At 37.2% G+C, this 17,192-nt stretch overlaps 1 protein-coding gene across 1 annotated transcript; it reads left to right on the top strand.

Annotated features, from left to right (window-relative positions):
- The first annotated feature begins 323 nt into the window (after nucleotides 1–323).
- LOC147391649 (D-xylose-proton symporter-like 2) lies at nucleotides 324–16,711 on the top strand. Its single transcript, XM_086457999.1, has 14 exons — nucleotides 324–559; nucleotides 671–768; nucleotides 1,972–2,050; nucleotides 4,616–4,675; nucleotides 4,814–4,880; nucleotides 4,982–5,106; nucleotides 12,863–12,964; nucleotides 13,154–13,522; nucleotides 13,603–13,650; nucleotides 13,747–13,809; nucleotides 14,222–14,302; nucleotides 14,894–14,992; nucleotides 15,569–15,706; nucleotides 16,437–16,711. Exons 1-14 carry the CDS (start codon nucleotides 506–508, stop codon nucleotides 16,566–16,568), a joined length of 1,515 nt encoding a protein of 504 aa, XP_086314125.1. The 5' UTR covers nucleotides 324–505; the 3' UTR covers nucleotides 16,569–16,711.
- The last annotated feature ends 481 nt before the right edge of the window (nucleotides 16,712–17,192 follow it).

The raw sequence follows: 17,192 nt of genomic DNA, 5'->3' as shown, positions 1-17,192 counted from the left end.
TGCTTAGTTGAAATTAAATGCCACGTGGCAAAAGAAAGACGTGAATGTAGGAAACTGTGACAACATCTGGAACACAGTATCCCCAACTTTTAAAGCTTTTCATATGTGCCCTTGGCAAGGATCTGGAAAGCCGTCGAATCGCGATATGGTACGCACAACGCGGCCCTATCTTTGTCTAACATCAAGGGCCTTCTGAGGAGTAGGTACATCTCCTTCAATTTACATTTATCGAGGAAATTCAACGGGTATGATCGAATGATTACGTACTCCCTCTATTGAAAAAGAGTACCTAGTACTGAGTATTATGTTACGCGAAAATACTGGATAAGATTCATTTTGTTCAGACAGCAAAGCCATTTCGGTTTAACTACCTGCCACAATCTCCATTTTCTGGAATCTATCCTCACCAAACTAAAAGTTTGCCTCTGAAATCTTTTTCAGAGAGCGAAATCAAACCCTAACTTTAGCGCAGAAGCAGAGCAACTGTTCGATTGGTAGATCCAAAATGGCGACAGGGACATCAGATCTCGAGCAACACAAGCTTTCGTTCTTCGGCAAGGTCGTTTGATTCATAGTGTTCTTTCGAGATTTAGGTTAATTTGCTTTTAAAATTACGATTAATTTCTCTGAAACTGTTTGTTTGCTTTGCTTTTGATTTTGCTATAATTAGTCAGTGGCATCTTCCGAAGACATCAACAGCTCAAGAGAGCCTCTTATTGATGAAAATCGCTCATGCGAGAACTATTCTGTTTATGCAGCAATCCTTCCGTGAGTTTTTCTTGATACCGATCTATTGGTTTCTATCAGCCAAATAATCTTTTGATTCTTGAATTTTTTTGATAATTTACTTGATAATCGTTATTTTTATACGAGACTTTCAAATATATATATATATATATATATATATATATATATAGATCATCCTCACCAAAAATCAGCCCATTCCAAAACTTCTAATCCCATGTTTACAAGTTGAAAAATCGTGGACCGTCCATTTTTTGTAAACTATTTGTGATGGGGTTAGAAGTTTTGGAATGGGCTGATTTTTGGTGAGGATGATCTCCTCACCATAGAGATCATCCCCACCAAAAATCAGCCTATTCCAAAACTTCTAACCCATGTAGGACAAAACATGTTGGGCAAATTGTTGGGTAAATGGTTGGGTGTCGAACGGGGCCCTATATATATATATATTTTAAGGAAAATGTTAAGGTACAAGACCTCATGGGGTCGTTAGTATTCTTCACCACATTTGCTCATTTTGTCTTTTAATAATTGCTAAAGACATTTTAGTTTTTGAATTAAATGTCTTTGTTTGCATAACATGCTTTGATACTCAAAGCTAATACACATTTATTATATAAAAGACCAACATACCCTTGTATTTTTCACTAAAAGATAGAATGAGAAGGGGTATTATTAAAAAGTGAACGTGGTGGAGAATGCCAAGGGTGGATTTTTAATAGGGGCACTTGCCCCCACAAGAATTTTCAATGTCCATGAAATAATGAGCTATTGCGACAGATATCACTAGTGGATAAAAAAAATCTGCCGCTATTGCCCCCTATATTTTTTTTTCCAATCTTCGTTGCCTCTCAAATTTATTTTTTCATTCTTAGTTGCCCCCACAAAAAAAATTTCCACTCTTAGTTGCCCCCACATGGGCAATATCCTGTCTCTGCACCTGGAGAAAGCTAATGTTCCCATGAGGTGTTGGACGTTAGCATTCCCCCTCTTGTTAAGTACTTTTCTTGATATAAATCTCTATTCTTGCTCGGCATAATTGAATTTTATGATCACCTTTTGACTTTTTTTAGTTCACAAATAGAAAATAGTTAAATTTAGCTGTCAAATAATTCATTGCTTGTCAGCAATTTATGATGTTTTCATGATCTTCATTAGAGTTATGTCAAATGAAATATTATATAATTTTTTCATTAAATACATTGTGAGTAACTCGATGAGCTTTAGGTTTGTATTCCCAGCTCTTGGAGGACTTCTATATGGCTATGATATTGGTGCTACTTCTGGTGCTACAATTTCCTTAGAGGTATGCCAAAGTATTGAACTATCTGGTGATTTTCTTTTATTTGTCTAGCATAGAACATGTGGTGAATAATTTTGATGGCAAGACTATACTTTTGTTGTAATGTATTGGAAAAAAAACTTTCTTTTAATCTAAAATGATGGTTGATTTATGTTTGGTATTTGTGCTATTTAGTTTGGTTGATAATTTGAATTTGAAGTGATCACACTTATTGAAATTACTAAAAATAATACCTAGAGGGGGGGGGGGGGTGAATAGGTATTTTGAAAAATTAAGTATATTTTAAAATTTTAACCAAGCAATAGCAATAATAGACAAACAGATTTGCATAAACAACATACAATTGTAGAGTTCAGAGAAATTCAAACTACACAAGAGGCACAGATTTATAGTGGTTCGGTGACCTCACTCCCTACTCCACTCTCAGAAAGCTCAAAATATTGAACTGATGTTTTTTATTCAATGTTTTCGGATTACAACCGCTTACAGAAAAAAGTGAACACACCGCCACAAAACTCTGTTAGGGACCTTCACCCAAGCCGTTTTAAGATTTCTCAATCAGAAATCTCAGTGGAGAATAACCAATAGAGCAACTATCTCTCTTTCTCTAACTCAGAATATTACCAAGAGAAGAAGATAGAAGATATGAAAACTTAGAACTTATCTCTCAGATCTACATTAACTTTACTTTTCTTTTTTACTTGATGAGAAACTCTGAGAGTTCTCTCCTATTTATAGAAGAGAAGAAGAGATAGGGTTTGAATGAGAAACCCAACTAGAATAAAATTTGGAGAAGTCAACACACTTGACAAAATTGAAAGATTAGAAAATCTCAAAAGATATGCTCGTTTGAAACAGATTTCGAAAAGTTCGTATGACCGCTTCTAAGCGGTCAATCGACTGAACAAGGTTGGGTTGACTGAGTGACCAAATTCAAGAGTTATGAGACTTTTGGGTTTGGTCGACCAAGTGAACAAAAAAGCGAGGTTCTCAAGTTTCGGGCTTGGTCGACCGAGTATGATCGGTCGCCTGAGAGAGAAAAAAAATGAGTTTCATGAGTTTCAGGTTTGGTCTACCGAGTATGTTCAGTCGCCTGTGAGAGAAGAGAAGAGAGAGGCTCAACCACGGGTTCGGTCGACTGACCAAGGACACTCACACACTAACCTGAATTTCTTCAATCCAATTTTTGACAAGTGTTGAACTTGGTCTTGACCTTCATTCTTCTTGAACTTGACTATCTTCTTCACTCTTCTTGTAACCTCCCTAGAGCTTGATCTTCAATAAGATTTTACTTGGATGATTTATCTTCAAGCCAAGTACTATGATCTTATACATTGATTGTTTACAAAAACTTACAAGACCGTTTACAAAAACTTACAAGAAAATCAATTTACATAAGAAAATCATGGATGAGAACAAATGTGTCTACCTTTATTTAATGTGATAATTCCATTGGTAAATCTTGAGGACCATCCCATTCTACCTATGAAGGTTGATTCATGGGGCGTTCATCATTCATGAGATGATTGTTTTGGATTAAACTTAATTTTAGTTATTTAGTTTCTTTTTCCCTCAACTCTTTTGCATTATATTATAAAGGCAGAAACAACAAATATTGATGAAAAAATTGAAGAGGCTTTGGTGATAGATTAGGCGTTAAGCACACTTTTTCATCTACACTCAATTTACTTTCCATCTATACATTAACCATTTATAAAGGAGTCCTTGTCAGTCACTGTGCAGTAAAAGGGTTAAGATAACATCACTTGGAATCTTGACATTAGAAGACCCCTTAGCCATTGGGAGGTTGATGTTATTGTGTCCTTGGTGCCAAAGATGGCGGAGCCTTCCACAGAAGGAAAAATAAATAAAAATAAAAAACTCAGAGAAAGGTAGCTGAGTGTTAAGTCGTCGTTCATATTTTTGTATCAATAGATATTTTGTACATTTAGGAAAATATGATTGGATTAATTTTCAGTCTAGGAGATCTCTTAGGTGGGACCTGCCACACCGGCTCCCGATTACCCGCTCCTGTGCCATGTATGTGGTGCAGGCAGGGAAAATGGCTCATTACTCTCCAACACTGGTCTCATTTCTTTAATCACAAGTATATGCTTTTGGGCATCTGGCATGTAACGGATCCCAAGCTTGAACATCGCATTTTGGCCTATTGATTGAACTCATTTGATGTCGATGTTATAATTTTGGATAAAGATGCTTGGAAGAAATTGCACCCATGACCATATTTGGAGCCTATTACCGGAATTGGTTTATCTGCCCAGCCTAATGTGACTAAATGTTGCACCTATGCAAGTCCTTTGAGAATTTTGATTGGCTCATGCTGATAGAGTGGATTATCTTGTGTTTTACGTATAGGTTTCTCTATCAAGAAACTATGGTTCTGCCGCATTGATTTAAGTAAAATAAACATTTGTAGTAGTTAAAACAAGTGCACAAAATAATACATAGATCTTTCTGGGAAGTATAGTTCAATTATGAATCTAAAATTTCACTAACAATTTGGGGTTTCAAGTATTCAATATTTCTAATGATTTTAATTCTTTGCAGTCAGCCACATTGAGCGGAACGACATGGTTTAACTTGTCTTCATTGGAAATTGGGCTTATTGTGAGTTGACATCTCATCTTTGATTGTAATTGCTTGATACACATGGGTTGAAAGCATCTAGTAGTTGTAAGTTTGGCATTTTCACCATTCTGAGTGCATATTTATTTCTGTGAATTTGGGTGCTGAAATTGTTTACAGGTCAGTGGTTCATTGTACGGGGCCCTGATTGGTTCCATCTCGGCTTTTAGTATTGCTGACATTCTAGGTTTGTTCTTTAACTTTGAGCTTCAAATATAGAATTCAGGATATTATATAGTATAAAATTTATATTTGAAGAAATCTAAAAGAGGGAAATTTTTATTGAAGGAAGACGAAGGGAGTTGATTCTATCCTCTCTGCTTTATCTTGTTGGAGCTCTAGTAACAGCATTAGCACCTAACTTCCCTATTATGGTGATCGGACGTTTTGTATATGGTATAGGAATTGGACTGGTAATTTACTTTACCTCCTTTTCATGGTTAAAATTTCTGCTGACTTTAGCTTCTCAATTTTTATACGCATATTCATTTACAGGTGCACCCAAACACAGAGACAAGCACATACACACAGCCACACGAATGCACTCACATGTATGTACATGCACATGCACATGCACACGCACGCATATGAACAAAACACAAGCACGTGTCCTATTAAAAACAGGCTTACTGATCCAGAAAAAAAGACGTCTACATGCCCGTCCACCCCACATGCATGCATACACAAACACACACATGCGCATGTGTGTGTGTAAAGAAGACAAACTGGGGTGGGGGGGAGAAACATGGAAAATTGACTGGTCGAATGCTAATTAATTTTCCAGGTTTATCCTTTCCTGACTGAACCATATCTTCTACAACTGGGGGGGGGGGGGGGGGGGATTTACAGTTGGGGCACTTGCTATAGATAACAACGGTGGATGGAAAACAAATCTGCCGCTATTTCCCTCACAAAAAAATTCACTCGTTTGTCTCAATAAAATTGTTCCACTCTTAGTTTCCCCCACGGGGGCAAAAACCTGGCTCCTCCACTGTCTAAAAAATTAAATTAGTAATTGGAGTGGAAAAATAGAAGGTTTTCCCAGTTAAAATTGATTCCACTGTCGAGCCAACACAAAAACTAAAAATAAAAACATTACCAAAATGTACTAGTTAGAATTTGCTAAGGAATGTATGTTGTACATTTGTCATGAATCTCATGAAGTGTCAGGGGCATTGGATTTAGACCAGATGCCATACGATTATCCATTCAAACAAACCATTGTTGATTTTAAATGTTGTTTTCTGCTTGTCTTTGAGGTGTGTTCGTATTAATGATACCCACTATGTAAATTGATATTTTAGAAGATTTGAGCACCTTGTAGCATGCTTAAGATGTGGTCCAAAAGAAGAATAGGATATGGTAATTAACTTTCTTTTAGTGGTACTTCTAACCCCGAACAATCCCCAATAATCATCCTTCTTTGGGTACAGGAAGGACTGTTACCACATGAGGGTATACTTTTTATTAGTAGGGATTTATTAGAAAACATAGGACAAATCAGCAAACCTAGGAGGTTGAGGACATCTACCAAAGGAGAGCCATAAAATCTAAACAATAGATCATTCACTATTCCTTTACAACCAGATCGCATCTGAAAACAGAAGTCCTCAAAAAATAACCCCCTATGATATATTGAACCAATGAAACAAAGGAGATTTGATGTTGATGATAGATGGACTTTCTCATCCTTTCCCTTCAATGTTGAGATTTTTTGAGATTCGATGTCGTGCTACAAGAAAAACTCTCCTATTCCTCTCCTCGTAGTTGACAGTCAAGATCACGAAGGTAGATTCTTATTAGTATGAGTCAGGGACATAGTTCCCTACATATCCATTCTTTAACAAGTCTTAACTTGATGATGCAGCCTCTCCTATGACTAATTCTTGTATAGTTTTCTAGTGCTTGGATGGTTGAGTAGCCATTGTCTTTTTTGAGGGATTGCATCTCCTTCAATTGAACTACCCATCGCCAGATGTAGGCTCTTATTACCACTTGAAGTATTACTCTCAGCCTTTATTAGGGGATCAACAACCCAAAAATCAGTTTTCACCGTATAGCAGCAGCAACATATGGGCTCGTTACCCTTGAAACACTAATTTTTAGTTATATACTCAGCATTTTTGCAATTGCACATGGAGAACAATGATAATTAATAATAGAAAATGTAATAGCTAAAATTCCAAATGCTGCTTATGACCTCCATTTTATAAGGTCCTACTATAATCCCAACTAATGATGTTTTCACTAATGAAAACTCTCAAGCAGTTGTAAATGAAAGTACTTCTAGAAATTCTAAGAAATCCATTAAGGAGGCACAAATACTATAAATTCTTCCCCCCCCCCCCCCCCCCACACACACAACACCTCTAAAAAACCTAGTATCGCTGCTTCAAAATTCTGATGTTGACATCATGCTCTCTGGTTGGCTGATGTGGTTCATGCTTACATCAAAATATTAAGTTGAGAAGTACATAAGAAAGAGATACAAGGAAGAAATGTTGTGATAAAATGTAGAGAATTTATTTCGAAAGGATACCACATTTCAAGATACATTTCTTTTTAATTCCAACTTTTGGATGAGAAAATTTGTTGGGGAACAAAAGAGAAAAGTAAATCTAGGTCATGGTCCTTAAAGAAGAACTTGAGAAGAATAATTGTTAGGTCTCTTTGTGAGAGCTTGGCAGGAATTTATATTAATAAAACAGTAAAAAGACAAAAATGCCCTTACAAATCAGAAATAAATAAAAGCTAAATAAAAAGTTATATCTAAATAACAATTAGAGCTAAAATAACTAGATTATTTTCAATACTCCCCCTCAAGCTGAGGCAAATATATCAAGTAAACCCAACTTGAGAAGATGAGAATTAGTGATAGATGGACCAACAGACTTCGTAAGCATGTCGGCAAGCTGATTTGAAGAAGGTGCGAAGATTGTTTGAAAATCACCAGATCGAACTTTCTCTTTGAGAAAGTGAATATTAACCTTAATATGCTTAAATCTTTCGTGAAGGACTGAGTCAAAAGCCAGCATAGTAATAGATTTGTTGTCACAGAACAAAGTAGAAGAACATAAGACAGGAAATCCCAACCCTGCTAGCAAAGAAAAAAGTCAAGTTAGCTGACATGTGCCAATAGCCATAGCACGATACTCAGCTTCAGTAGAAGAGCAAGAAACCACATTCTATTTCTTATTTTTTCACGAGATAAGGTTATATCACTATAAAAAGTATAGAAACCAAAGGTAGATCTCCTATCTGTGAGAGAACCATCATAATCAGTATCTGTAAAACAAGACAAATGCGGCTGAGCAATGGAAAAGTAGAAAAGCCCAAGACCAGGACACGACTTCAAGTAGCGAAGGATATGATAAACGACATCAAGGTGAGAAGTACGCGGAGTATGCATGAATTGACGGACCACACTAACTACAAAGAACAAGTCCGGTCTAGTATTAGTCAAATAAATTAGACGACCAACAAGTCTTTGATAAGAAAAAAGATCAGATAAAATATCACCAGAGTTAGCATTAAGACGATAATTATGATCCATAGGTGAGGAAGCAGGACGACAACCAAACATCCCGATGTCCTAAAGAAGATCCAATGTGTATTTACGTTGAGATAGTGAAATACGACGGTAAGTGTGGGCCATTTCTATCCCCTATAAGTACTTGAGTGGATCCAAATCCTTAACCTCAAAAACACGATCTAATAGCACCTTAACTTTGTCGATTCACTGTGCATCATCTCCAATCACAATAATGTCATCTACATATATCGAAACAATTGTGCAACGACCATTCACTCCTCGACGAAGAAAGCAAGTATAATCTGAGTGTCATGTAGAAAACTCCATAGATAAAATAATCTCAAAAAACAGTTGAAACCAGGTTCATGGGGACTGCTTCAGGCCATATAGAGATTTAAGAAGGCGGCATACCTTCCTAGAATACTCCCCCTGAAGACAAAATCTTGGAGGAGGGTCCATATAAATAACCTCAGTCAAATCACCATTCAGAAAGGCGTTCTTGATATTAAGTTGGTGAAGTGGTCAGGAGTTACACGCAACTAGAGAGATAAAAAGTCAAACAGTGGAGAGTTTGGCAACGAGCAAATGTGGTACCAAAATCTTTTCCTAAAGTTTGTGTAAACCCCTTAGCAACTAGGCATGTTTTATATCGATTAATAGTACTATTTGTAAGGTATTTCACTATGAAGACCCATTAACAACTAATGGTTTGCTCCCCAGATGGAAAAGTGACAAACTCCCAGGTATTATTTTTTTTGTAAAGCATTCATCTCAACAGTCATAGCTTTAATCTATTGAGGGTCTCGCAAAGCCTTTGATATAGATCGAGGAACTCGGATAGAATCAATGGCTAAAAGGTAGGCCTGATAAGAGGAAGAGAGACCCGATAGGAAACAAACTGAGCAATATGATGATTAGTAACATACCTCTGCTTACCTTTGTGAAGGGCAATAGGTAAATGAGAATCAGAAATATAAGGGATAAGAACAGGCATATGTGTGAAGGTAGGAGATGATATACTTGAATTCAAGGAGGAGGTTGGCAAGGGTGAGGACGAAGAGAATATACCTTAAGCGTTGGCGAAGATGAAAGAAAAATAAGAGATGGCAGCACTATAGGAAACGAGTTCTGCAAAGTAGATGTGACATGAAAGTATGAAACATTTTCAAAGAAAGTAACATGAAAAGTGTATGACACGATAAGAAACTGGATCATCACACTGATACCCCTTGAACAGAGAAGAGTAACCTAAGAAAATGCATCGAATGGGTTTATCATCCAATTTTGTACGATTGGTTGTCCTGTCCTAAACAAAACACGTGCATCCAAATACTCGAGGTGTAATGAAAAAAAATATACTATCAGGTTGGAGGACATGAAGAGGCACTTGTCCCTCTAAGGTGTGACTAGGGACGCGGTTAATAAGATAAGCCGCAGTGAGGACTGCCATATTCCAATATGCCTTAGGAACATGCATTCCTCGGAGAGGACATCGAACAATGTTCATGAGATGGCGATTCTTATGTTCCGTCACCCCGTTTGGCTCAAGAGCATAAGGACAAGTCAACTGGTGAAGCATATCATGCTCATGAAGATGTGAGTGAATCCCATTAGATATATATTCCCCCCCCCCCCCCCCAATTATTGGATCGAAGAGATTTAACAGTAATATTGTACAAAGTTTGAATCATTTTAAGAATGTTGACAAAAATAGGAAGCACCTCAAAACGAGAACGCGTCAGATAAACCCAAGTACAACAAGAATAGTCATCAATAAATGTAACATAATAATTCTGATCATTCAAAGCAATAATAGGGAAAGGCCCACACCCATCAGAATGAACTAAATCAAATATTTCATTAACTCGATGCATATGAGGAATATAAGAAGTACGTGTGTTTAAAAAGTTCACACACAGAGTTCTGAAATTTGTGTCCACTACAAGCAATTTTTAAAGTAGGAAATAAATGACATAAGTTCTGAAAATTGGCATGTCCTAAGCGAGTATGCCATAAATCTAGATTCTAAGAAGAAAACGTGACTCCCAAAGGAAGGAAGCACATAAGCTGGAACAACAGTAGATTGAGATCCAAACAAGTATAGTCTATCCCTCTCATACCCCTTGCCAAAAATCCTCATCGAAGTCAAGTCCTGAAAAATGCAGTGAATAGGAAAAAAAGGTAACTGAGCAATTTAGTGATCTAGTGATTTTACTCACAGACATAAGATTAAAAGATAGATGAGGGACATGAAGCACATAGTCTAGTGAAATCTTAGAAGATAAAGGGATGATATCCTTGCAGTGGATAGGTGTAAGAGATCATCAACAAGATGAACCTCCCTATAAGTGGTAAGAAAAGTAGAAGAGGTAAAATGACTAGACTCGCTGATCATGTGATCAAAGGCACCAGAATCAATAACCCATGTCAATAGAGCAGTGCCAGATTGAGTGACATGGAAACAAAGGATATAATTGGAGGCGTAGTAACTGAGGCCACTGTCGAGGAGGGGTGAGTTTGAGCATGTATCTAATCCCGAACAATAGTGACAATCTGAGTCTGTAGTTGTTGCAAATCAATTGTACTAGGTGAGGAAAGATGATCAATGGGAGGAATGGATGATGACTCCACTGTAGCGGCACAAGGAGTAGACTGTCCCAAAGATGAAGTGGACGAAGATCGTGATATCAGATGTGGATAAAGCTGAAAGCAACGGGTCTTTTCATAACTAGTTTTTCCATAATGACTGCAAATAAGGTCATTCCCTTTACCACGACCACGGCTGCCATGACCACGACTCCCTGATCTCGAGATTTGAAAGTTGGAGAAACTAGAGTTGGCTACTGGAGTCATCCGATCTGTAGCAGGAACAGAGAGAATACCAGGTGTCTGAGTCTGAGATGGAACAATACGACGACGACGTTCATCATTGTCAATGGTCGCAAATATCTTAAATAAATGAGGTAAAGGAATGGTATTAAGGATTTGGGTCCGAAGTGCTTAAAACTCAGGACGTAAACCCATGAGAAACTAATATGTCTATTGTCGAGGAATCCTCTTAACCACAAACCGACTGCTTCTACAGATAGCTCAGCCATAGACTTATAACGAGAGAGCTCCTCCCAATGGGACTGGAGAAACCTAAAATAATCAGCTACACTTTGTGTTCTTTGGGTAGTCTGGGCGATGTCTCGGTAAAGCTCATAAATCCTCGAGTCATTCCTAGCATGAGCATATGTTTGAGTGAGGGCTAACCACAAAGACGGAACAGTTTCATAATACATATACATTGTATAGATTTGTTGGTCCATTGAATTAAATAACCATCCAAGAATAGTGCAGTTATCGATCTTCCATTGTTCAAATTTGGGATCAGTGGGAGGTGGTAGGTAATGGTGCTCAAAAGTCATCCAGATTTACCTCTACTACCCAAATAAAGTCGCACAGACTGAGACCAGGATTGAAAATTCCGACCATCTAGTAGGGCATTGGCTATACGCTGAACTGAGGAATTTTCCCCAAGAGTTGTGTTGGAATCCTTGGTCCTGTGAGTTGTCGTCATGACGCACTATAAACAATAAAACTTTGGATCGAAGGGAGATCTTCTGTAGTAGTACTGTCGAGGGGTAGAAACAATGGCAGCACCTCTATTGTTGTTGTTTATCACCAAAGAACCACCTAGCTGCTGTCGCAAGGGTATCACAACCCCAACAAATCTCCTAGTTGCTGTCGACAACAACAAACTCAGCTCCTAATTCTATCACAGGTCATAAGAAGGCCCCAAACACTGTCGGCAACACCAAACAAAGCTTCCATACTCTATCGCAGGTCACAAGAGAGCCCCAAACGCACCAAACACAGCAACTGCTGCTGTCGTGGAGCACCAATCTGCTACTAGGAGTTGTTGTGGGGCAGAAATCTACCAAACACAGCAATTGCTGCTGTCGTGGGGCACAAATCTGATAATAGGAGTTGTCGTGAGGCAGAAATCCACCAAACACAGCAACTGCTGCTGTTGTGGGGCAGAAATCTGAGAATAGAAGTTGTCGTGGGGCAGAAATCTGCTAATAGGGGCTGTCGGCAGCACAGAAATCTATCCAATTGAATTAACAAACCCTAGCATAGGGTAGTATCATAGCGTAGAAAAATTATCGTAGCATGTGATTAAATCCCTATCGCAACATGCGATAAAGGAAATAAGAAAAAGTGAAATAAAAGACCCCCGAAAGGGAGAAGGTCTAAGAAAGCTTCTCGAGGTCAGGGTTTAGTGAATAAAGAGGAGAAGAAAAAGAGGAAGAAGAGGGAGGGGAACCAAGGAGGGGGACGAAATTCCTTGGCTCTGATACCAAGAAGAATAATTGTCAAGTCTCTTTATGAGAGCTTGGCAGGAATTTATATTAATAAAATAGGAAAAAGACAAAAGTGCCCTTACAAATCAGAAATAAATAAAAGCTAAATAAAAAGCTATATCTAAAGAACATCTAGAGCTAAAATAACTAGATTATTTCCAATACTTAAAACACTCATTGTACCAAGTTATGCGCTGGCTGTGCATGCTTAGAAGTCATACTCTAAAATGCATATTGTCGTTTCTTATATGAAAGATTCATCATTCGTGTTTCTTTCCACCCTTGTAGGCAATGCATGCTGCTCCAATGTACATTGCTGAGACTGCTCCAACTCAAATACGAGGCCGCCTAATCTCTCTTAAAGAGCTTTTTATAGTTCTTGGCATGCTTGTAAGTGCTCCAATTTTCACTGATGACTTTGATTGTATTATGGGGCGCATCATGGGGAAGTGTAAAACTACTTGCTCATGGGGTGTATTTTCTACCTGTTCTGGACCATGCAGAATCCGGACCAAATAACTGGTCTTTAATGTAAGCTTTTGAACTTGCAAATACTGATTGCTTAGACTTTTCATGCAGTTAGGTTATGCTGTTGGCAGTCTTGAAGTCGATATAATTTCGGGATGGCGCTATATGTATGGAACAAGTGTCCCAATATCAATTATTATGGGAATTGGAATGTGGTGGTTACCACCATCCCCTCGATGGCTACTTTTGTGTGCCATACAGGGAAAAGGCAACATGCAGGATGCAAGAGAAACTGCTATATGTTGTTTGTGCCGACTCAGGGGTCAAGCTATTGGTGATTCAGCTCCAGAACAAATAGATGAAATTCTGGCTGAGATTTCTTGTAATGATGATGAAAAAGACGGTTCACTATGGGAAGTCTTCCAAGGAAAATGTTTGAAAGCCCTTACTATTGGTGCAGGTTTAGTTTTGTTTCAGCAGGTACCATCATTATCTTTGGTTCTGTAATGTTTAGTATTTAAAATGTTCATGTTTTATCTTATATCTCACTTGTATGGCAGATAACAGGGCAACCAAGTGTGTTATATTATGCTGCAACAATTCTTAAGGTAAACCTATTGAATTTGACCTAGTTACTTCACTGGTCATCAACAATGACTCGAATTTATAGCCTGTACAAACCCTTATCCAATTTGGTTTGGCAGAGTGCAGGGTTTTCAGCAGCATCTGATGCTACCCGGGTTTCAGTTCTTCTAGGATTCCTGAAGGTAGATTTACATTTTGGATAAAGGAATAATTTAATTAACGGGTGGTCTTTTTTTCGTTGTACAAATTGTTATCTTGAATATGTAGATAGTGGACTTGCCTATGCTCTTAGTTGATTAATTGATTTCATACTACCTCAATTTTTTATTCATTACTTAAATTGATGGCGATGACCTATTCACTGTCAGAAGCTGATGTTAGCTAGGAGCCTCTTTTATATGCTGTCTTGTTTTCCATACTCATTAATCTGTGTAGTTTTTGTTGGAAGTATTGAAACTGGTTTAGAATTTGTTTTGTTATTCCAATGCAGTATTATCTGTATTTATGTGCCCTGACATACAGAGATGAGGATGTTGAGAAGTGACTGGTTTATTTACATTCTAAACGCCCGACTTTTTGTTTTCCTTTGTGTAGTTGATTATGACTGGAGTAGCCGTTCTTGTTGTTGATAAAGTTGGCCGGAGACCTTTGCTACTCGGAGGTGTCAGCGGCATAGTAAGTCCTTTGTAAAAAACAATATGATATATAATGTATGAATGAAATCTTTAAGAACAACACCACACCAGGTCAATGGTAGATTTAAGTTGGGTAACCATGTTACAAGGTTTTGTTCTAGATTCAGAATTCAGATTTTTCTTAAACCTTGTCTTATAAAAAAACTGAAGGTAAAATGAACATTTAAGTTTAATATTTCGTTATTCTTTTAACTTCAAGGATTTTGTGTTGTGTGAAATAATATTTCTAGGTTATATTTATCATTTTCTGGTAAAGTTTTAAAGCTCATTGAGATGACTTGGAAGATGGCTAAGTCAACTCAATCAGATTTTCAGCTGACTCTGGCTACTAACTCGGCTACTTGGGGTAGTCTTTGAGTCACCTCATGAAATCAATTTAGTCAGTTGAATCGGCTGGAATTGGGAGTCAAACAACAAATTTAAAAGAGGGATTTTAGGAATTTACGAAGAAGCCAAGTGTTAAAGAAACTTCTTTGTAGAGAGGGTCAAGTCAAGTTTTCAAGCTTTAAAAAACTTTTTTTTTCTTATACTGCCTTCTCATTATGTAATGATATAATTGTTCATATGACAGGTGATCTCTTTATTCCTACTGGCGTCATATTACATTTTCCTAAAGGATTCACCACTTGTGGCTGTAGTTGCCCTACTAGTATATGTTGGGTGTTATCAGGTATCCTAAAATCTCTTTTTTGGTACATGATTTAAAATGATCGATGCTAGTTGCCAGTTTTAAGAAACTGTACACATCAGGTTCAGCCTCATTGTTTTTTTGGTACTGTTTCCCTTCAATCCATCATGCTTTCGTTACAATGTTGCTTTCGTGACTTTATACTGTTACACCCCAATCCGCTATGTATATCTTTCGGTAGTGGTGATGCCAACAATGAGACATGGATTTGATTTGTTAAAGAAAAAGTATTGAATGGTTACAATAACCTCAAGTAATAAAAGTGGAGAGGATTAATATATGTGGAACTAGTATGAATATTTCAGTGCATCCACAGAGATTTAGTAAGTTTAGAGACATGGGGAGGCAATTCTTAAGGTAGTTATGAAAATTCAAGTCTATCGAACCATACTAGAAAGTGTGGGTACGGAAACCTTTTAGACACCCGACTCTACGCATATGTATGCTCATGTAAATCTGAGTCGTCTTAGATTATTCTTGTGTATTAAAAGTGTATCTACATGTATGCAAACAGATACACATGGCAACTCAGGTTTCTTACGATGAATGATTTTGCAGTTATCTTTTGGACCTATTGGCTGGCTGATGATTTCGGAGATTTTCCCATTACGACTTAGAGGGCGTGGATTGAGCATAGCGGTGCTTGTGAATTTTGCCTCAAATGCATTGGTGACATTTGCTTTCTCCCCATTAGAGGTATTTTATCTTTTTAACATTTTTTATTGACTTAGTTGAAGTTAATTCTTTCGTAACATCTGATGCAATCTGTTGTCAAATTTATGAGTAAATGTGCTTCGCATGACATGCACTACTGTGGTTTGTTAAATATAGTAACCCAGGTCATCACATTGTTTCTGCTGTATATTACAAATGGAAAAAAAAAAAAAATCATATTTGCTGCTGTGAGGTGGCAAACCTAGTCTCAAAATGGTACTCGCCTTTGAAGGCATCAAAGATATGTGTAATGGTACCCATGAAAGAAAATAGAGCTTATATTGTCACACCAAATCCGCCAAGGATGGATGTACTCACAAAAAAGGAAAATAAATGAAATTCTGACAACATTACTTAGATTTCTGCTTCACTTGGCTAGAAACCCAAATTGAAGAGTTTCATAGAAGAAGAAATAGAAAAGAGGATGCAGTCATTAGAAAGTTTACAATGTTATCCACACCCCAAACACCGTACTATATTTCATCATTTGGTGTGGCAATCTAAGCTCTTAAAAGATAGAAAATCTGATGCAAAATTAAAAAATTGATTAGACACCACATCAATTTTATAATTTTAGTATTATAAATAAATACACATGCCTATAAGCTCTGTTTTCTTCTACCAGTCACAAGTATTCTTACCATTACTAATAATTTCTGGTAATTGAACAATACTCTTATTCATTTAATTATGGGATTTTGGATGGATGCAGTCATTGCTTGGACCTGGTCTTCTCTTTGTTGTATTTGGGTTGATAGCGGTCGTCTCTCTGTTCTTCATATACTTTGTGGTACCGGAAACGAAGGGGCTCAGTCTTGAGGAAATAGAGGCCAAAATCCTGTAGAAGTTAACCCCTGCCGCACTTTATTTTCCACGTTTCAAGGTTTTAGTTTTGATACATGAAAGTCTAATTGTCTCTAATCACAGAAAAAATTATAGATCTTGTTGTATAATTTATCTTAAAACTAGAGCTGAAATTTATTTTCACTGAGAATCTTTTCTACTCAGATGGTGAAAAAAAAAAAAAAACCTGATAACCCCTCAGAGCTGCAGTTTATTTGGAATATTAACTTGAAGATGATGACATTGGAATCCACTTTGATTCAAAGAGCATTGATGAATGTGTAGAGAGATGAATGGGTGGTGGTTATCGGGATTGAGAGAAATGGAGAGAAGAGAAAGGAAAAAAGTTGAGTTTTTTTTTTCTCTTCAAAAGTGGAGAGAAAGCCTTTTAAGATATTTTATAATTTCAACTCTACCCCAAATTTTTTTTAAAAATATTTTAAAATTCTAAAATCATCCCAATTTCTCTTCTGTCAAATCAAATATGGTGGAGAGAAAGTGTTTTCGTCTCTCCACTTCGCTCAATCCAAACTTTGTGTTGAAAAATGAAGCTGTCTACAAGTTGGTTTCGAAACTACAAGCTGTTTGCTCGATGTCTGACTTCCAGCCAAAATAAAAAGTAGAA

The sequence above is a fragment of the Akebia trifoliata genome, chromosome 11 (genome assembly GCF_017979445.1).
Source record: "Akebia trifoliata isolate Shusen 1 chromosome 11, ASM1797944v1, whole genome shotgun sequence".
Lineage (NCBI taxonomy): Eukaryota > Viridiplantae > Streptophyta > Magnoliopsida > Ranunculales > Lardizabalaceae > Akebia > Akebia trifoliata.
This window is presented reverse-complemented; position numbering and strand designations above follow the sequence as displayed.

What these genes read in the sequence shown, in the direction of transcription:
- LOC147391649 (XM_086457999.1), top strand. Translation starts at nt 506, where the DNA reads ATGGCGACAGGGACATCAGATCTCGAGCAACACAAGCTTTCGTTCTTC. An exon ending in AGCTTTCGTTCTTCGGCAAG is followed by an intron (nt 560 to 670) that starts GTCGTTTGATTC and finishes TGCTATAATTAG; the next exon opens with TCAGTGGCATCTTCCGAAGA. An exon ending in GTTTATGCAGCAATCCTTCC is followed by an intron (nt 769 to 1,971) that starts GTGAGTTTTTCT and finishes GATGAGCTTTAG; the next exon opens with GTTTGTATTCCCAGCTCTTG.